This window comes from Megalobrama amblycephala, linkage group LG7, assembly GCF_018812025.1.
Source record: "Megalobrama amblycephala isolate DHTTF-2021 linkage group LG7, ASM1881202v1, whole genome shotgun sequence".
Taxonomy (NCBI): Eukaryota; Metazoa; Chordata; class Actinopteri; order Cypriniformes; family Xenocyprididae; genus Megalobrama; species Megalobrama amblycephala.
Genome location: NC_063050.1, coordinates 41,092,545 through 41,114,668, shown reverse-complemented (window position 1 = coordinate 41,114,668; position 22,124 = coordinate 41,092,545). Strand labels below are relative to the sequence as shown.

Here is a 22,124-nt window from a genome sequence, read left to right as displayed (position 1 = left end):
AAAGGAAGTGAAACTTCTCATGTGAGCACAGTAAATTGTATCCATTTAACAATTTGTCAGGTCACATTTGGTAGCTTCCTTGCAAAGCCATTGGATGCAACTTCTGGTAGGTGGCATGGTCTGCAGGATTTGAAAGGAACCAGTGCTCAACCTTATCTGAACTGAAAATTCTTTTAAACTGTAAATGTGTTAAGAAATGTTAAAGTGATGGAACAGAGAATCCAAGTAAGGACTGTAGTACAAATATTGAGGACCTGGCACAAAATAAACCTTATAGGAAAAATCATTTCTAATTAACTTTGTTGGTAGAGGCTAATGCTGAGCGGAGTTTCTCATGAAAAGCTGGGATACGTTCCTTGTGTAAAGGCCAGTAGAGAACACAGCGAGGTTTCAACATGCCACGGCGAAGATACAGAGAGCGGTTCAAATTGTAATCAGTTACATCTTGCAAAAAAATCAGAATCAGGGAGTCACGATTGTTCTCCATTACCTGGTGAAGTGCATGATGTGCTTTGAATCTGCAGAGAAAGAAGGAGAAAGTGTAAATACTTCTGAACTGTTTAATTGGCTAAAATATCTGTGCATTTCAGTAACTTGCTAAAAAGGAAGCTTGTGTTTGGCGAATATGTGAGGTGTTTCTTTCAGGATCCAAATCTTTACCCTAAAGAACTGAAACTGGTCAGTGGTTTGCATTTAACTAATGGTGACTAAATATTATTGTAGGTATGCCTTTTTTAATAATTTAGAGATAGAAGAGATAGAGTAATTTTACTTACTGCCTACACCATGGATCCTTTAAAAGCATTTCTGTGATAACAAAAATTATCTTCCTGGATTGTCCCATGTTTTCAATAATGGTGTTAAGTTGAGAAAAGCCAGGTATTGCATCTCTGTCTTCAAGGAAAAAATTACATTTTTCATCCTCTAGGGGGAGCAAGCTTCGTTCCACCCATGGTCTGTCCTTAGCAGTGTGAATGATATAAGCATCATACACATATCTACCTTCAGTAACACTTTCATCCTTCAGCGACCCCAGCATACGGTTTACTATTATGTTCCAGAAGAACTGGATTCTCCATCCCTGGAAGTGCACCAGGAAAGCTGTAAATAACAACATTAAAACAGCTGTGCTAGTCAAAATGTACAGTGCCTTAAAAGGTGTCATATCCTTGCAGGACAATGGGTCAAAGTACATGACGGAGCGGTTAAAGTAGGCATTCGGGGTATTGCAGATGTAACTTTTAGGAAATCCAGGAACACTTGTATTGGTGGAGTTAAGCCACTCGGAGAACCACAGGATGCTCTCGCAGGTGCAGTCAAAGGGGTTGCGGTCCATGTCAAGTTCTGTCAGGTTGGACAATGGCACACCAAATGTGGCACGTTGGACGGATGTTATAAGGTTCTTCTGAAGATGCAAATACTTTAAAGACTGTAGGTCATCAAAAACAGAGGCATGCAGCTGATTCAAGAGATTACCACGGAGACTTAGCTCATGTAACTCAGAGAAGCCACGCAAAGCATCAAGTGGAATCTCATCTAGGCCATTGTAATCCAGATCCAGAACAGACAGTTTTGTGGCATCCTTGAGGAAAAACACTGGACCACCAGGGTTGGCTGTCTTCCACAACCTTGCCAAGTTGTTGTGCTGCATTTTCAGCACTTTCAGATGATACAGCCCTCTCAGCATGCCAGCATTTATGTTTGCAATATTGTTATTACTGAGATCTAGAACTGTGAGGTTGACTAGTGGCCTGAATGGAGATGGTTCAATATCTAGGGTCCCTTTTAGGGCACGACCTAGCTTTAGAGTCCTCAACGTAGGGACGTGGATGAATGACGTATTTGTAAGGGAAATACTTTGCTGGTTTATAGACATGTCAATCTCTTTAATGCTAGTTAGGCCCTCAAACTCATCCCCTTTCAACTGCTGATTAATGAAGTTTCGGCCAAGTAGGAGTGTAGTGAGGTTGCCCAAACTTGAGAAGGCACCAGGCCCCAACTTGTTTATACCCATAGCTGAAAGATTAAGAGTCTCAAGGAGTGGGGATTCTTGCAGAGAAGCAAAGGTTTTGTTTGTGACTGTCTTCAACCCTGTGCTGCTCCAGCTTAAATCCAGTGTCTTCAGGTGCAGAAGTCCAGAGAAGATGTGCTCCGTTATCTCTCGGAATGCAGTATCTGCCATACAAAGATGCTCCAGTTGGACTAAATGGTGAAATGAGAAGTCTTCAATAATTGGTAATGATGATGTATGGCTCTTAATCAGTGCTTTCTGCAGGTTAAGCTGCCTCAGGTTTCCCAGTCCACTGAAGGTGTCCTTAGTTAGGTGTCTAAGGGAGTTATGCTCCAGGGATAAAAATTCCAGTCGGGGAAACCACTGAAAGGCACCATCAACAATCTTGGACATTGTGTTGTAGCTGAGGTCAAGCACTGTGATGTTAGTCTTGTCTAGACCTTTAAAAGTCATGTTTGAGAGTGTCACCTGGAGAGTGTTCTTAAGGGAAAGGTTTCGCACGGCTGTGCTAGCAAGTTCTTCACAAAGATCAGTGGTAAACTGAGTGCTGAGCTTGCTCCAATCCAGAACCAAGTCAGATAGTCTAGCAATAGCCCGGAAACAGCCATTCTCGATCTGAGTTAACAAAACAATTGAAAAAGAAGACAAAGTTTGTTGAAGTGAGAATGGTAGAGCTAAACCAGGTTCAAGAAACTACACTTTTTTAGCATGACACTGAGTTTGTTTACATGCAGTTATAATCCAAGCTACAGCGGGTTTTTGCATAGTGCAGCAACTGTCTCACCTGCTTGTCAAAGTATTTGTGACAGTGCATAATCTAATATTTGTAGGATTAACCATGCATGCATGTAATCTTTCGGAGCAACTTTAGTCTCATTAGTGTGTATACATGTTTTACAAAGCCAAGCTACAATCACATTATCTAGGTCTATTAGGCCGTGTGTCCACCAAAGCGTTTTTAGCCAGCTGAAAACGCCTAGCTGTGTGTGCTTGAGTGCTCCCATTGAAAACAATTGGAAAAATATGCTAGCCTTGGAAAAAAAAACGCTTTGGTGGACACACGACCTTAGTTCAACTTTGTAAAAATCAGACAATTTAAACTGGACTAGCGCATTTACATGACTTTTAAAAAGACAAATAATTGTTTCAAGTTCAGCTAAAATTGAACATTTAAAAATGTTTAGTTTAGCCTTTTAGTTCAAATTTAATTTGTTTTTTAAAAGTCTCATGTTACACAAGCATTTGGTAATATACACTTCATAAGTTAACATGAGATTTTTAGGTCATGCCAATACTCTGTCTCAAAATTAGTTATTCAATATTATTTCACCATGAAAACATCACAGCAAAGTCCAACTGTCGCCAAAGATAGAAATATCGTCCCAACAGCTTTCCAAGAAAGATAAGGGTAAATGTGAGTAAACACACTGTGGCAAACATGTATATAGAGTCTGAAATTCTGAAAGGGTTTTTATACATAGATTCTGATGTGCAGTCAGTGAAAGTAACCTGTCAGATTCTGTTCCTCTTACCTTCTTAAGAGACAGAGATGAGAGTATCAGAACCCGAAATGCAGAGGAATTACTGAGGAATGAGAAGTCATTCTTTTGCAGTACAGAAATTTCATTTCCAGAAAGAATAAGGGTCACCAGATTTGGCAGCTGAGGTTGTGTGCCCAGTTTAGCAGATTTCAGTTTGTTTCGAGATACATCCAACCATGTCAAATTCTACATAGGGAGGAAATGTTAATGAAATGTATTATCTATAAGACCATAACAGACTGGAAAATATTATTTCTGGTTAGAGGCCATAGCAAGAAATCAGTAATTGGTTTATCTGTTTTAGTCAGGATTTTAATACTGGTGCTTTCTTATACCAATAAACAAAAAACAGGCAAGAGAGGAAGGGGTAGAGTGTCTTAATTGTGGACAAACCATTGAGATGCAGATAATATTTTCAGTTATACATTATTATCATTCAGAGGTGACAGTACTGACTATATATTTTCAAACACTCATAATGTAACCCATCCCTCTATGCAAATATTAGTGGTAGATAACAGTTTTCTTGCTGAACCTGTATGAATTATGCTTTAAACATAGCTCATAAATAATTCAATCAAAAAAACAAGTCCATAAAAAGACACATCAAACTTTTGATCGCATTTCATATTTTTTTCCCTGCGTGGGAAAATGTGTCTTCATAAACATACCTTTAGAACAGAGAAAGGCTCCCCTTGTAGCTTCAGCCTATTGACAGACAGGTCAAGTCGCTTCAAATGAAAACAGTTTTTCAGGACTTTCTCGCTCATCAAATACACTTCATTGTGTTGCAGATTAAGAATTTGCAGGTGTGGAAGAGAAAGACAGAGATCCTTTTCTATGGCAGTTAAAGAGTTGTAGCTGGCATCTACATTCACCAGATTTGAGTACAAATGCAAGGAAGACAGATTTTTTAGTCTATTGTGAGACACATCCAATGTGGTGATATTTCTGGGTAAGTTCGTTGGAACTACATCCAGATTCATATGACTACAGTCTGCTTTGGCATTTTCAATCGTACATGTTGACTTGTGTGGATATGCAGAGTCTGCACAGTGGGCATGGAAGCAAGTGTAGAACAGGGGCAACAGTATGAGTTTCATCAGTTCCATGTATTTTCCTTTCTTCCAAGCTTTTTTCAAAGTCAAACTGTAATAAACATAACAATACTGTTGACAACAATATTTCATTCACCAAGTATAATTTTACCTATAGACAATACAGCTTGGTACTGTAGAAAATATCTAAAAAGAACCAGGGCTAGTTGTCACATGGGGAAGTTGTCACAAGATTTCAACCTAAAGTTAAAACCTCAAGATAAGTGTACTTCTTTCTTATGTCTGGTTGGGTCAGGTTGTCACATTGGTAATTTTATACAATACAATACAATACAATACAATACAATACAATCAGCTACAATTAATATTAGTTATATAGTTAATATTATTAATAATATTTTATGGTGCCTTTTCCATTTTTGCTGTTTCATTAGTTATTTGTTGCTTTATAGCTATTTGCTGATACAAGTCATTAAATTTAATATACTGCAATGCTGTTTAAATACATGCATTATACTTATGAAATAGCCTACTGTGTATTTAAAGTATTTATATTTCACAAAACGTATTCAAAGCAAAAACTTACAACTAGCCCTCCACTCTTACCATTAAAGAAATATTCTACATCTCAGAAAAGTTATAACAAAATAATTGTTTAGACTCTTTCCAAAAAATGTAACATGATGCTGCACATGAACGTATTCATTTGAGACAAAGTACTGCTGCTGAATTTAGCATGTGTTCATTTATCATGGACTTACTTGAATTGTGACGATCTAATTTCTCGCGTTCAGCTCAAATATCTGCATGGTTAAGTGGTTACAAAGTGAAGTAACTCAAGTCAGTCTGCTTGTATAGCAATATAGTCTTTGCATGGGGGAAAATAACCTTCAGCAGGGAACAATTCCTCTTTCTTACGAAGTGAAACAAATAGAGAGGCGGATCCTCCACGCAGACGTGTCATGGCCTAGATATCAAATTTCGTCACTCACATTCGCCAGAAAGGTCATATAAAATATATGGCAGATATTACATGTTCCCCTTATGATTTGAATGCAGATTTGATCATGTTACAAAACCCTTAATGACAATTGCATTCTAATCTTCTATTTCATCTGTCAGCGACTAAGATAAAGATATACCAAAAATGTTGTCATAAGAACGTGCGATTAATTTCATATCACTTCTGCTTTTTCTAATATAGTTTTCCCCTTCAATATGTTTTATTGGCCTCCCAAAAGAAAAATAGGAAGTGAGTAAACTGAGAGGGATTTCCCCTTCCCCCCTCAGAACATTCGACGAAGAAGAACAAGAAAACTTGATAAATAATTAATTGCAATAACTATTTTTTAGTTTAATTAGAATATTTATTAATAAAAAAATAAAACTGATTGTTTAAAATCATTCATATATTATTTTAAATGCAACATCGCTTCAGCAGTCATTCATTACAAATGTCCGGCTGGGGGCGCCAGAGATTTCAAAATGAGATCACGTTGGTCAAGATTCAAGAAAATACTTCGTAATAACGTTTAATAAATCAGCATTATGTATATTTGAATATTAATATCAAAATAAATATGAATCTGGTATTTATAACTATTTGAATGTATAGGCTAGTTAAACAAATGTCTTACTACTGCTCTGGCTGAATTCTGAGGTAGGCTATATGTGTTCACAATCTCTATAATAATTTTGATTAAAATGTAAATTATTAGAACTGGTCTTTCGTTTCATAATACTGCAAAGAACACCTTGGTGTCAGAGTTCAGCAGGTGTCTGGAGGAATAGCCTACGTGTGCATGCAGTTACTAAGATTTTGGATTCAGATGTGTGTTGTTACCTAGCAACTGCAGCAGGAAGTGGAACAGCACCTGGAATCTGATGACTCATTGACAAACAGCAGGTTACCACTCTGCATCAGTATGCGTGTGAATAGCGTTTGGCCTTAAGACAGAAGACCTGTTAAAGTGATAAAACAGATGTCATGAGCACCAAATATGTATTGGTAAATAAGTTTTATGCTACCTATTTAATTTCAGCCACATCAATATAGTCCTTGCTTTCTCTTTTTCACTCCATATGTGACCCTGGACCACAAAACCAGTCAAGGGTCAATTTTTTGAAACTGAGATTTATACATCATCTGAAAGCTGAATAAATAAGCTTTCCATTGATGTATGGTTTGTTAGGACAATATTTGGCCGAGATACAACTGGAATCTGAGGGTGCAAAAAAATCTAAATATTGAGAAAATCGCCTTTAAAGTTGTCCAAATGAAGTCCTTAGCAGTGCATATCCACTCACAAAAATACATTTTTTATATATTTATGGTAGGAAATTTACAAAATATCTTCATGGAACATGATCTTTACTTAATATCCTAATGATTTTTGGCATAAAAGAAAAATCGATAATTTTGACCTATAGAATATATTGTTGGCTATTGTTACAAATATATATACCAGTGCGACTTATGACTGGTTTTGTGGTTCAGGGTCACATATATCTCTCCATGCTATAGTGACTGAACAGTGCTGGACAGGTACAATGTATTTGTGTCCTTTCATGGTCAGCAATTATTCACTCCACACAAATGATCAATATTCTGTGTGTGTGATGCTGGTCAACCTGTGCATGTTTCGCTGACACTGTTAATAGTAACATGCAGCTATTCTCACAGATAGTTACTGCAGGCAATCCATCAGTCCAGGCACCCACACAGACTCTAAAGTAGCTCTATGATTCTGAAAGAATCAGTGGTAGGTAATGTCTCAACCATTCGAAATTTTGCATAATTTATGGAGTGTATAAATTTGCATATAAATGGAAAAAAAAAAGTTTCTGTGCAGATCAGAGCTTATATCATTTTGTTTCCACATATAAGAGCATCAACTGCAGGAATGAAGATGTGGACTTTGCATTACAAGATGTATATGACAAAGCCCTTTTCGTATATACAGATTTTATTGCATCAATCAAAACCTTTTTGATCATTCTCAAAACATGATCCATCAGGTTTTGCATAGACTTTGCATAGAGTTCAAAGTCCATGAATCTGAAAATACTGAGGCATTCTTAAAAAAATGGATAATGCTCTGCTGATAATACAATTTGCAATGAAAAACAGAGAAATATATTAAAGGTGCCCTAGAACCAGTTTTTACAAGATGTAATATAAGTCTAAGGTGTCCCCTGAATGTGTCTGTGGAGTTTCAGCTCAAAATACCTCATAGATTTTTCAATTAATTTTTTAACTTCCTATTTTGGGGCATCATTAAAGGGTTAGTTCACCCAAAAAAGAAAATTATGTCATTAATGACTCACCCTCATGTCGTTCCAAACCCGTAAGATCACCGTTCATCTTCGGAAAACAGTTTAAGATATTTTAGATTTAGTCCGAGAGCTTTTTGTCCCTCCGTTGAAAATGTATGTACGGTATACTGTCCATGTCCAGAAAGGTAATAAAAACATCATCAAAGTAGTCCATGTGACATCAGTGGGTTAGTTAGAATTTGTTGAAGCATTGAAAATACATTTTGGTCCAAAAATAACAAAAACTAAGACTTTATTCAGCATTGTCTTCTCTTCCGGGTCTGTTGTCAATCCTAGGGCACCTTTAAAGCTGCAGTCCGTAGGTTTTTCCTCTTTGTCGCCATCCAACACTTCAAATCGGATCACGTCAAACCGTGCAAATTATTATAATTGTTATACTTTGTTCTCAAATTGCTAATGATCCGCCATCCTCACGATATAACCTACTAGCTGGGACTCGTTCGTTATGTAAACAGACGTGACGTAATGACGCAAAAACGAACGACTGCATGCTCAAATTTCCCGCGGAAACCCACCAGTACTACCCGAATTATGAAACATTATTACAAGCTTACCGTCGAGAATAGGGCTAAGGCAATGAGATAGTTTTGAACACTGGCTGGTTATACTTGCTCAAAAATTGATTTTGGATCATTTTTAACCAAAAAGTTACGGACTGCAGCTTTAAAGGTCCCGTTCTTCGTGATCCCATGTTTCAAAGTTTAGTTAGTGTGTAATGTTGTTGTTAGAGTATAAATAAAATCTGTAAAATTTTAAAGCTCAAAGTTCAATGCCAAGCGAGATATTTTATTTAACAGAAGTCGCCTACATCGAACGGCCAGTTTGGACTACATCCCTCTACTTCCTTCTTTAATGACGTCACTAAAACAGTTTTTTGACTAACCTCCGCCCACAGGAATACACAAGAGTTGCGTTTGTTGCCATGTCGTCGAAATGCTGTTATTTTCATCCCGCAGTCCAATCACCGGGTCTGATTCCGGCTCAAATTGATAGGGTAAAATTAAAGACATGTTTACAATAACATCTCCACGTTATGGTAAGAGGCGTGACCTTTCCGGGCAAGGAGCGCTAAGCTGCTGTCGAATCACAACACAGGAACCGCTGGCACAATCAGAACTCGTTACGTATTTCTGAAGGAGGGACTTCATAGAACAAGGAAGTCATCAGCCCGTTTTTATGACAGTGGAAACAGCGGTATACAGATAAGTAAATTATGTGAAAAATACTGTGTTTTTTTACACGCGAAACATGAACACATGTTATATTGCACACTATAAATACAATCAAAGCTTCAAAAAAACCACGACAAACGGGACCTTTAAATAAATAAAAACCTTTCACTTCTGATCTCAGGCTTTTGGATCCTTTTGAAATATATTTTATTTTAGTATTAATTATAACATATCCATTGAAATTTAATTTTACATTTATACAATTTTGAGTATATATTTTGTAATTACAAAAGTCTTTTCCCCGTATGATCTAAATAAAAACCTGCCTCTATACCTGTTCAACTCATGCATAATTGAATTGATAACATAATACGCTTTCTTTCTCTTCATCTCTCTAGACTCTTTTGTCTGCTTCTTTTATCTCTCCTCTCAGCAACTTCTTTCAGTTTGTTATTCCCAAGCATTCTTTCAGAGATCAGAACAGAAAGATATGACCTTTGATTGACCTCGAAGTGATGCCAGTTCTGTATACCTGCAGTCTACATACTCTGTTTGCTGCTTACTCTGTATATTCTACATCAATATATTATACATTCATAATGTGTATAATATATTGATACATTATATATTCATTATATAGTACATCTGGGCACTCAAACTGTATTCTATTCTATGCAGATTTAGTATGCATACACACAGTCTTTATAATAAGTCTGCATATTGTATAGGCCAACTCAATGTATACTCTATACTAGTCTCTATCTGGGAAGAAAAGTCAAAATTGAACTACATGCTACATTTATACACTACTGGTCAAAAGTTTAAAATAATTACGATTTTTTAAAAGGCATCTTTCAAAAGCAATTATGCTTGTTATTGTATTTATGCATTTTATTTATTTATTTATTTATTTTAATTTCATTTAATTTATTAATTATTATCACAATTTCAATTAACAATTTTCTATTTGAATATATTTTAAAATGAATATATTTGTGATATGGTGATTTAGTTTCTTAAGAAACATTACTTATTATCAATGTTGTACAGTTGTGCTGCTTAATATTTTATGGAAACCGTGATACACCACTGTTTAAAAGTTTGGGGGGTTAAGTTTTTAATTATATGATTTAATAATAAGAACCATTTTTGATAATTGAGCACCAAAAATTTAATAATTGTCATGGTTGGGTTGTAGTATTCATACGCACGATGAATGAGAGATCTTCAAGAACATTTAATGGAGTACTATGAACAAGGAAAATCACCAGGAAAGTAACTTACAACACCATGTAACATAAATAAATCTAAACAAGGACTAGACAGAAACTGAGGGCTTATATACAAGGAGAACAGAGGACTAAACGAGACTAATTAACTAGAAACACCTAAACTGGAGACACTAATTAAACTGTAACCAAGGAGACAAATAGACAGGCACACAAGGAGAACTGAAACAATTAACAAACTAGAAAACTGACTATGAAACTGAAGGAAATAAGCATGAAAACAGATCAAAAACAAACTCAGAATGTGACAATATTATTTCACAATATAATTTTTACTGTATGTTTGACCAAATAAATGTAGCCTTGGTGAGCTGGCTGCATTTATTTGATCACACTGTAAAACTGAACAGTAAAATTAATTAAATGTAATGAGTTTGTTATACTCAAATAATAACGAAAGTTTATTGTACTTAAAGTCACTTTTAAATTAAAATTACCCCAAGCTTTACTCACCCTCAAGCCATCCCAGGTGTATATGACTTTCTTCTTTATGAGGAACACAATTGGAGAAATATTAATAAATATTCTGACGCTTTCACCAGACTGCCTTCCGTATTCTACTTACGAAGAAAGTGTAAAACTTTCGCAGTTCAAAACACTACGTCCTACGCCTTCCCTATTCAGCTTACGGAAAAAACGTAACTGACGCGACGCCAGTTCTGTTTTTTTTTGTTTTGTTTTTTTGTAATATGAATACGGAAGGCATTCTGGCTGAAGCTATATATTGTACTTCATAACTTGTTAAATATGGATATATATTTTTTACACAAATGCATCGCTTCACTTCAGAAGGCCTTTATTAACCTCCCGGAGCCGTGTGGAGTACGTTTATGATGGATGTGGACACTTTCTTCAGCTCATACTCGTTGATCCTCACTCACTGCCATTATAAAGTTCGGATGCATCAGGATATTTATTAATATTTCTCAGACTGTGTTTATCAAAAAGAAGAAAGTCATATACACCTAGGATGGCTTGAGGGTGATTAAAGCTTGAGGCAATTTTAATTTGAAAGTAAACTAATCCTTTAATAGAAAAAAAGTTGCATTAACTCAAACTTTAATTGTAGTAAGCTGAACTTAATATGATTGAGTTGAGATGATTTTTTGTGTTTTTGTACAAAATTAACATAGGGAGACATAAGTCAGTGTATAATGTTGTGTTATGTTAGGATATACAGGGGGTTCTGTTATGTCAGTTTTGTAGGGTTACCACTGTGGTTAAGAGCAGAGCCAGTGGTTAGGCTGAGGATGGCCTGCAGAACTTTTAAGTCTATGTTTGATTATATACAAATATATAATGACAGTCTCTTTGATAGTTATAATAGCATGTGTTATTTGCTATCTAACATTTAACTAAGATCTGAATATGATGTTTATGTAAATTAACTGTATGTACAGTAATTAACATTATGATGAGTGGGGCGAAGCTGAGAACTGTGGGAGCGAAGGGATGCTGGTGACGTGATTGTTAATGAGAGACACGTGCACCACATTGGCCTTGCTCCGCTTCCACGGCTCTCGGCCCCGCCTCACTTGTCAAAAAAATTTAAGTTCTACTAACTTAAAAAAGAGGTAATTTACTTAAATGTTTTGAGGTAATACGTTTCCTCAGATGTTTTGTGTATTCTGAACTTATTGAGTTTTACAGTGCAGAAATACAGAAATATCAATACAAAAAAATTACTCCAAACTTTTGACCGGTATGTAATTTCAAGGCATTGTAAAGTACCAATGTAAACCCCCCTGGCAGCATCCCTCCATCTCTATTGTTTCACACAGCCTAGAAAAAAAATAAAAATAAATAAAACTAGCAGAAAATCAAAAAAGATGAATTTGAGCTTTATGCTATCATCAGTTGTATGTCACTCAGATTTGATCTGTTGGCATTTATCACAGAGTACAGAGATCTGCACTGTGGCCTTTTACTGGTGGAAGGATACAGGTAAAACAAATATTCCTACAGGGAGAGAGGAAGAAAAGGGAGGTTTAGAGAAAATTGATGGACAATTAGTTGAGAGAGAAAGGAAACTGAGAGAGCGAGAGCAAACCTTGCAGAAATCAGCCGTGCATTGGAGTCAGCAATGGAGAGGGAGACAGAGAGAGCTGTTGTGGGAAAGATTACTGTCACATTCACAGGCTGGAATCTACTTATGAAGAAACACATACTTGGATACAGTAGGACATTTCTGGTCTGAGTGCATGTGTCAAAAGTCCACTCATGTAGATGGAATAACCACAGTGGTTGCTGCTGAATCAGAGTATGTTTCAGAAAGACAGAGAGAGAGAGAGAGAGAGCTAGTGAATGCATAACAGCGTGTTTAAAGTAAACCCTCAATCTGAGCTTCACACACACTCTCATACAATATAAACGCTTTTTGGATTTGGATCGTATTGAAACTCTAGACAAGGTAAGATCTCTGTGAGTTTCTGTGTATGCATATTACTGTGGGCATGTAGAGCAGACCTATCTATCTATCTATCTATCTAGAAGTGTGTGTGTTTACACTTTTCCTAGAATATTACACTGCGGTAGCAATTCTACATTCTCATTTGCTGACAAAGAGTGCTTAGAGGTCACTGTATGTGTTTGTGGGTGTGTATAGAGTGTTATGTGAATGTCATGCTGAAAAAAAATTGCTGTGGGTTATTAGTGGTGGGCAATTTCAAGTCTTATTGGTTAAGCAATGGTACTGAAATTGGTAGACAAGGCAGATCTACTGTCAATATCTAATAACTGAAAACATCTCAGCACAGCATCAATCACCTGATAAAATGTCTTTTCAGTGAAAGGTCAGGAAGACATTACAGTATGGGCCATAAAAATCTTATAGCTTTATATGTGGATAATTGGTGGAGCCAGTGCTTTGTGATGACGTGTGTGTATGTGTGTGAAAACAATAGCTCATGGCGCTTTTTTCACATCAGGAGCTGCAGTGCAAACCAATCGCTGACTCAGCCACACAAACATACACACTCACACACACACACACACATAATGTGCCCACTGGGGCAGCAGAGCATCAATACTACACCCAGATCAGCAGCATAGCTCAGCATAGAACAGAGCAGAGCAGGAACACAGCCTCTAATACAACACAAAACAGCAAGAGTAACATTAAACTAGGGAAACACCAGTCGGATTTCATTAAAGGCTTTTCATGACATGCTCTAATCTACAGAAAGGCCCTGGATCATCCTTGCATCTCATTTTACATCTCCTTTTATGTTAATATTTACTTTACCTATTGTGTTTAGGGTCCAGAGCCATCATGATTTTTTCAAATTAACTAATAATAATAATAATTATTATTATTATTATTATAATTTTTAATTAATTATAACAAGTTTAAATGTTTAATTAGTTCTTATAAAATTAGACAAAATTATTATTAACAATAATTATAATATGTAATGTTGTATTTAATAATTATAAATTATTATAATTATTTTAATTTGTAATTGATTATAACAAGTTTAAATGTTTAATAGGTTCTCATAAAATTATTGACAAATGTTATTATTATTAACAATAATAATAATATTATTAATGTTATATTTAATAATTATAAATTATTATTTTAATTTTAATAGATTATAACAAGTTTACTTCATTTTACTTCCTTAAGAAACAGTTCTCATAAAATTAACAATGGGTATTATTATTATTATTATCATTATTAATGTTGTTGTATTTAATAATTCTAAATTATTATTTTGATTTTTAATAAATTATAACAAATTTACATGTTTAATCTGTTCCCACAAAATTCTATATTAATAATTCTAAATTATTAATATTTAAACTTTTAATAGATTATACAAGTTTACATTGTTTAATCAGTTCTCAAAATTATGAAAAGCCATGATTTTTTACTCAGTATGCCAAATTTAGGATTTTTATTATTATTATTATTATTAACTAAGAAGTAAGCCTTGAAGTTTCTCAAATTCCAAACAGAACATGAGGGTTAACATGTTCAGACAATAGGTGTATCCTTTCTTACACAGTCTGATTTACAAGTACAGAGAATAAGCATGTCAAAATGTTGTTGTTGTTGTTGTTTTTTTTTACTTTTTCTTTTAAGTATTATTTCCTCCTCTCTCATTTTGAGAAGGTCAGGCACAACAGATGCTATGAAACATGCTCTTTTATTCTGATTAGGTAAAGGAAGTAGTCTAGTTTACCCTCCCAGGAAATTCCACTTTGTTCACTGTGGAATGTGTGGGAATGCATTCTTCGATCCATTCATTGCATTTTTGTCCTGCCTGACTTCTGGGTCTATGAAAAACATATCCGTCCTCAATCCCTTTTTGGCTATGATGACAATAGTGTGAATATGATAGGATCATTCTTTTAGTCATGTGACAGATGATATATAGAGTTGCTACCAAAGAAGGAAAAGAAAAGAAATCAGATTCCATTTAGCTCAGAAGACCCCTAATCCTGTTCATCAGTGTTATGTGAAGAAAATCTTTAATTTATCATGCTGAAAGAAGATTTAAATGGATAATGGGAGATTTTACATTTTTACATTTGTTAATACATTTTGTATTGTAATACCTCTTTTGTTATTCCAGTGGGTTGCTAGAATTGATTGAGCCTATCTAGTGAAAAAGTCAGCGCACATAAGTAATGTCTTTGACCTTGTACTGTATCTCCCTCTTGGTGACCATGATTTTGCCATGCAGGATGTGTTCCTGGATCAACATTCCTGTTAAATAAACATGTTGTTCCGTATTAAAGGGATATAAGATATTTTGAAGAATGTTGGTAACCAGAGAGTTGATGCCATTGACTTCCATTAAAAAAAGTCAATGGCTACCGTCAACTGTCTGGTTACCAACATTCTTCAAAATATCTTCTTTTGGGTTCAACAGAAGGAAGAAATTCATACATGTTTGGAGCAGCATGTGGGTGAGTAAGTCATGACAAAATTTTCATTTTTGAGTGAACTATCCCTTTAAATGTCATCTTACATAACCCAAACTTTTACCAAAAGACATAAAGTCTGGTCCACAGCTTATTCTGGCTAAGAACCATGAACTTAGACAGAAAGAGACCATCTGGTTGACATGCTGTTACAGGCCATTAATGGAAATAATTTATTCCTCAATAATAGAATGACATGAGAATAAATATTTCAAGTAATGTAGTATCAGCCCTGCATGGAAGCTAATTTCACAGTAAAAAAAAAAAAAATAAGCTAAGTGGAACTTTATTTCTTGTAATTGCAACTTTATTTCTCGTAATTACAACTTTATTTCTCGTAATTGTGACTTTACTGTATATCTCACACAATTGACTATAAATAGCTTGCAATCTGCAATCTGAGAATGCAACGTTAAATCTTCCACTGTAACTATATCCAACACAATCTCAAGGCAATTTTTTAACTATTTTACATTTTGGTTGCTATGTACGCTTTCATATGATCTGCTTACGCCTTTCATATGTTCATGCTTACCTTTTTTTCTAATAATTGTATGGTTTTGTACGATTCACATCATACAAATTTATATGAAATCGCCACCTCGTAAAATAGTCATGTTTCCGCTTGCTATATCTGTTTCTCATAATTGTGACTTTATCTCACAACTGCAATTTTATATCTCATGTGACATACTGTATCAATGTGACGCACTGTATCAATTATGTCTCGCAGTTGCAACTTTTTTCTCTCATTACTGTGACTGACTTACTTTCTTATTTTAAACTTTGTCAAGATTATCTTTTTTTCTTTCTTTCTTTCTTTTTTTTTTCTTTTTTTTCAGACTAATTCACAGGCATAACTCAGAAAACAAACCAAAATATATCTTAGGAATATCTAATTAACAGTTCATATCTAATTATCTATGGAGCTAGAAATATGACAGTATGATCTGAATTTGAATTGTGTAAATTTCAATTATAAACAAGTGTCATTTAACAGAATTGAATATTAAGTGCCATTTTATAGTTTTGAATTTGAGTTTATTTTAAATTTGAATCCTGGACATTTGATATTTAACAAAATTGTGAATGTTTGCAGTCTAAGAATTCAGAACAAAAAATACGCTGTTTGAAAATACATTTGTAGAAAATTATGCTTTAAAAAAAATCAATTTTGTTCGTTTCAAGTTTAAAAAAATTCAAATTCAAAACTATATAAAATGGCACTTAATATTCAGTTCTGTTAAATGACACTTGTCTATAATTCAAATGTACACAATTCAAATTCAGATCATATTGTCATATTTCTAGCTCCATAATTATCTTGCTAAAAAGTATCTCAAACAAAACTGAATATCTTTATAAAGATTTGATTCCATTAATTTGGCAAATCCAATGATTTGAGGTTTTATCCTCGAAAGCATTTGTTGTATCAACTCTATACCTAGATAAGTAGATTAATAATAATAAAAAAAGCTAGTCCTAACCTAAATTTAAAATCTGGTTGACAGGAATGTTATTCCAGGACTGCAAAGGATGTTGATGTGGGAACACATCCTACTTGGCAAAATCACAGTAAGCCTTTTGTCTCCATCTGTGATACAAGAGAGATAAGATGTTCAAACAGACATGCAAATTTGACACTCATACAATGCTTTACTACAACAGAAATGATGTAGTGTTTTGTTTGCGTGTATGTGTGTGGGTGTATTTACATATTGAGGCAGAGAAATCCAATTGGCAGCTTCATCTCCTTATGCCAGTGTGCCAGTGCCAATCCATAGCATCTGTACTGCTAATGAGAGAACGGTAAGAACGGGAAAAATGCTTCTTTCTATAGTGAATTAATCTAAGTACAGTTCACCGAAATGACCTGCAGCTCTAAACAGTGTGCATATGACCAGACTGAGTGTGTGCGTGTCTCACTCTGTCTGAGTGTGTAGGTGCTAGCCATCATAAGTGTGGGAGAGAAGCTGATTGCTAAGTGCCGCTGAGAGCTGGCTCTATTATTATGCTCTATTATTCTGCAGAGGTGGCTTTGATGCCTTGTGAGTGAAGTATGGTAAGTGTGTGTGAACCACACCCTGGCACGGCAGACAATTTATTCCAGAAATTTATTTTTACATTCATCACAGATATGAGATATGTGAATATATGCTTTGAATTACCAAAAAATGGACAAACAAAAATGTCTATACAGTGGGTACGGAAAGTATTCAGACCCCCTTAAATTTTTTCACTCTTTGTTATATTGCAGCCATTTGCTAAAATCATTTAAGTTCATTTTTTCCCCTCATTAATGTACACACAGAACCCCATATTGACAGAAAAAACACAGAATTGTTGACATTTTTGCAGATTTATTAAAAAAGAAAAACTGAAATATCACATGGTCCTAAGTATTCAGACCTTTTGCTCAGTATTTAGTAGAAGCACCCTTTTGATCTAATACAGCCATGAGTCTTTTTGTGAAAGATGCAACAAGTTTTTCACACCTGGATTTGGGGATCCTCTGCCATTCCTCCTTGCAGATCCTCTCCAGTTCTGTCAGGTTAGATGGTAAACATTGGTGGACAGCCATTTTTAGGTCTCTCCAGAGATGCTCAATTGGGTTTAAATCAGGGCTCTGGCTGGGCCATTCAAGAACAGTCACGGAGTTGTTGTGAAGCCACTCCTTCGTTATTTTAGTTGTGTGCTTAGGGTCATTTTCTTGTTGGAAGGTAAACCTTCAGCCCAGTCCGAGGTCCTGAGCACTCTGGAGAAGGTTTTCGTCCAGGATATCCCTGTACTTGGCCGCATTCATCTTTCCCTCGATTGCAACTAGTTGTCCTGTCCCTGCAGCTGAAAACACCACCACAGCATGATGCTGCCACCACCATGCTTCACTGTTGGGACTGTATGGACAGGTGATGAGCAGTGCCTGGTTTTCTCCACACATAACGCTTAGAATTAAGGCCAAAAAGTTCTATCTTGGTCTCATCAGACCAGAGAATCTTATTTCTCACCATCTTGACAATCTCCATGCGGGCTTTCATGTGTCTTGCACTGAGGAGAGGCTTCCGTCGGGCCACTCTGCCATAAAGCCCCGACTGGTGGAGGGCTGCAGTGATGGTTGACTTTCTACAACTTTCTCCCATCTCCCGACTGCATCTCTGAAGCTCAGCCACAGTGATCTTTGGGTTCTTCTTTACCTCTCTCACCAAGGCTCTTCTCCCCCGATAGCTCAGTTTGGCCGGACGACCAGCTCTAGGAAGGGTTCTGGTCGTCCCAAACGTCTTCCATTTAAGGATTATGGAGGCCACTGTGCTCTTAGGAACCTTAAGTGCAGCAGAAATTTTTTTGTAACCTTGGCCAGATCTGTGCCTTGCCACAATTCTGACTCTGAGCTCTTCAGGCAGTTCCTTTGACCTCATGATTCTCATTTGCTCTGACATGCACTGTGAGCTGTAAGGTCTTATATAGACAGGTGTGTGGCTTTCCTAATCAAGTCCAATCAGTATAATCAAACACAGCTGGACTCAAATGAAGGTGTAGAACCATCTCAAGGATGATCAGAAGAAATGGACAGCACCTGAGTTAAATATATGAGTTTCACAGCAAAGGGTCTGAATACTTAGGACCATGTGATATTTCAGTTTTTTTTTTTTATAAATCTGCAAAAATGTCAACAATTCTGTGTTTTTCTGTCAATATGGGGTGCTGTGTGTACATTAATGAAAAAAAAAAGAAAAAGAACTTAAATGATTTTAGCAAATGGCTGCAATATAACAAAGAGTGAAAAATTTAAGGAGGTCTGAATACTTTCCGTGCCCACTGTATAAAGAAAAGAAAAAGAAAGAAAAAGAAGCTTGCATCAAACATTTGAACATCTTAATACATGCTTAGTTACAACATATTGGGAACATTCAGGCAAGTTTGTCCTGTTTAAAACCTTAATTCAAATTCAGAAATGTAATTCTCAACTCAGCTCTGAATGATGATCTAGGTTTGAGTTAGCCTATGAGAATTCTAAATTACTTTATATTAAAGGCACACTACATTTCTGCCACTAGAGGTCACCTATTTAAAAAAAAGGCGTAGCTTGATGACGCCAAGATTGAGCGCAGAACCTTGGGAGTTGTTGTCTTTACCTCACAGCTGGTGGAAAAGAATCGGGATCGGACTCGGGCAGAAATCATGTTCATGGATGAGATTATTAACGTTACTGTAGTATGAAGCAGAACAGTGGCAAGTGATGTTGGAGCTAATCGAGGCCGCTGGAGCGATTGCTAATGAGAGACGAGCACAACACATGCCTCAAGAGCAGCCGAACTTTTATTATGCCACAGTTGCCGCTTTCGTTTCTTCCAGTCAAGCATATGTGGGGTAACGCAGCGCTATTTTATCATATTAGATACATTTGAGTGTGTTAAAAAATTATGTTATAACGTTAGCATTCGCTCAGCGGCTGCTTTGAGACACTTGTTGCACAGTGCAGTAAGCTCGATATCATATTAATAAATGCTGGATGGCTTGTATTGATAAATGGCATGCAATTCATTTTAAAATGTATTGTATGATGGGGAAAATACTGTATTACTGTTATTAAAAATAAAGCTGCGTCTGATTATGCTATGTTAGTCACTTGACGAAATAGTGTTTTTCTCTGAGGCATGATGAAAACATGCAGTTGCGGAAAATCAAGGAAACTAGATTCAAACAATTAGACTAAACATGTTGAGCTATATAACAATAATTAGTTTTCTGTCTATAAATGTAACCAAACAGTTGTTCCCTTATCTAATAAAACATGTAGTACATTAAAGCGTCTTTGGTGTTTTCATGGTTTCTACAAAATAAAACCAGAAATCGAGGAAAACGCAGGTACGTCACTGATAGGTGACGCACGGACACGGTCCAGGTTCTGGTTAAAATTGCTTATTTCTCTGGATTTAAACATTCTTGGAAACATCTGGGATAATATAAGTACAACTCAAAAGTCAACAAAATATATAACACTGTTCTTGTGGTTTTTGGATATTTTAATCCAAAAATCTTATATATTGTGGCTTTAAAACAATAGAAGTCTAGTATGCCCTTATATAGATAGCTAGGTAAACGTGTTTGTGCAAGAGTGCATTCATGTGTGAAAGTGGGAATCATTCCCCTTCCCCCAAACACTCATCTCTCAACTGTGAAAGTGATAGAGATGTTAAACATGACAGAATCTTACCTCTGTTCCACTCTTCTCACTTCTGCTCTCTCCTCTCTTCTTTCCTTCGGTGTTGTCGCTCTCATTGCATCCTGTCATAAGAGTGTCTCTCTCTTTCTCTCTCTGGATCACTTTCTCAGTATCAGGCACTGAATTTATTTTATATTCAGACTGAATGCTTTCTGAGGTCTGTACAGTGGCATGAGTGTGTTTGAGAGGGTAGCCTATTATGTATAAAAGAATAAAAATGAAAGAATTAAAAGGTAACTGTGACCTTTATATTCACAATTGCAACTTTATATCTCCTAATTGAGAATAGGTTTCTCGTAACTGACTTTATCACACAATTTAATTTTATATCTTATTGCTTTTTATCTCACTGTTACAACATTGTTTCTTTGTTTCTCATAATTGCAACTTCTATGTCACAGATACCAGATACTTTCATATGTAGCAGTGCAAACATGCCCACAAATTTGAATGGTGCAGTTTTGTATTTAACCTTCATTTTTTTTCTGAGAGAACAAAGAAGCGGGGAGAGGGAAAGAGCGATAATCCACTCCTGTATAGCTAGAGTAAGATCAATACTGCTCAGTTTAATTCTGCTTGAATGCAGAGTCAATAAAGTTCAATGTGATGGACAAAGGGGAGGACATAAAGAAATGCAGAAAATAAGACAGAAGACACCAAATTAATCAGCTGAGGACAGAGGAAGTGCTCGACCGATATGGGATTTTTTTATGAATGGTGCCAATATCTGTAATTCTCAACCACAGCCACCATCTTTGAATTACAGATAGTTTAGTGAATAAGCTGCAGTTTTATGTGTACAAATTTGCATATGTTTATTTACATGAGACTCCAATCAAATCAGTCTTATAAAAGCTTTTATATTTTATATGGAGCAGGTCACTGCATGGGGGCACCATTTTGAGATCACATGACTAGCTGAATGCTATATTTTATTTCTATAAACCCCCTGTTATTGGACAATTTTGCTCACAAAAATAAATAAATAAACAATTTAATAATTGCATTTCTACAATGGCATTGTTAGCTGAAAACCTTTGCTTTTGGGTGAAACCGCTTGGTGTCAGTATAAGTCCAAAATGGCTGTCATATTGGCCAGAACAACATACAAAAGTGCACATTCGGTAAAGATTCCACCATCTCAAGATCAAAGGTGAGCCCAAGTGCTCTTGAATCCATTACTGGAAAATGACCTCATGCTGGAATGTTTCTGTCTGGAATGCTATGTGGCTAAAGCTAAGCAGACAGAGATAAAACCACACTATCAAGTGCAGGGAATGCAAAGTGAACAGTAGCAGGAGATAAGGGTGTTATTTTTTTCCTGTGTATTTCATCACATATGGAGACACAACAAAGTGTGACTGTGTGTGTGTGTGAATAGAAAGCATGCAAGCCACATTCTGTGGTATTTTTGGTGCTCACATGCGAGATAATTAGAGACTAGTGCATGACGTCGTGCTGTAAGTGGTGGGCTGTGACATGTGCCATGCTCTGTGTATGTGTGTACTCATGCATGTGTTTTCACCGTGTAAACTAGGTTGTTTTCAGAGTGTATACCGTATAC

At 35.9% G+C, this 22,124-nt stretch overlaps 1 protein-coding gene across 1 annotated transcript; it reads right to left on the bottom strand.

Moving 5' to 3' along the window:
• Positions 1 to 38: 38 nt before the first annotated feature.
• Positions 39 to 5,795, bottom strand: tlr3 (toll-like receptor 3). Its single transcript, XM_048197485.1, has 5 exons — positions 5,372 to 5,795; positions 4,224 to 4,701; positions 3,544 to 3,738; positions 777 to 2,626; positions 39 to 518 (listed from the first exon to the last, which is right to left on the bottom strand). Exons 2-5 carry the CDS (start codon positions 4,662 to 4,664, stop codon positions 290 to 292), a joined length of 2,715 nt encoding a protein of 904 aa, XP_048053442.1. The 5' UTR covers positions 4,665 to 4,701; positions 5,372 to 5,795; the 3' UTR covers positions 39 to 289.
• Between the last annotated feature and the right edge of the window lie 16,329 nt (positions 5,796 to 22,124).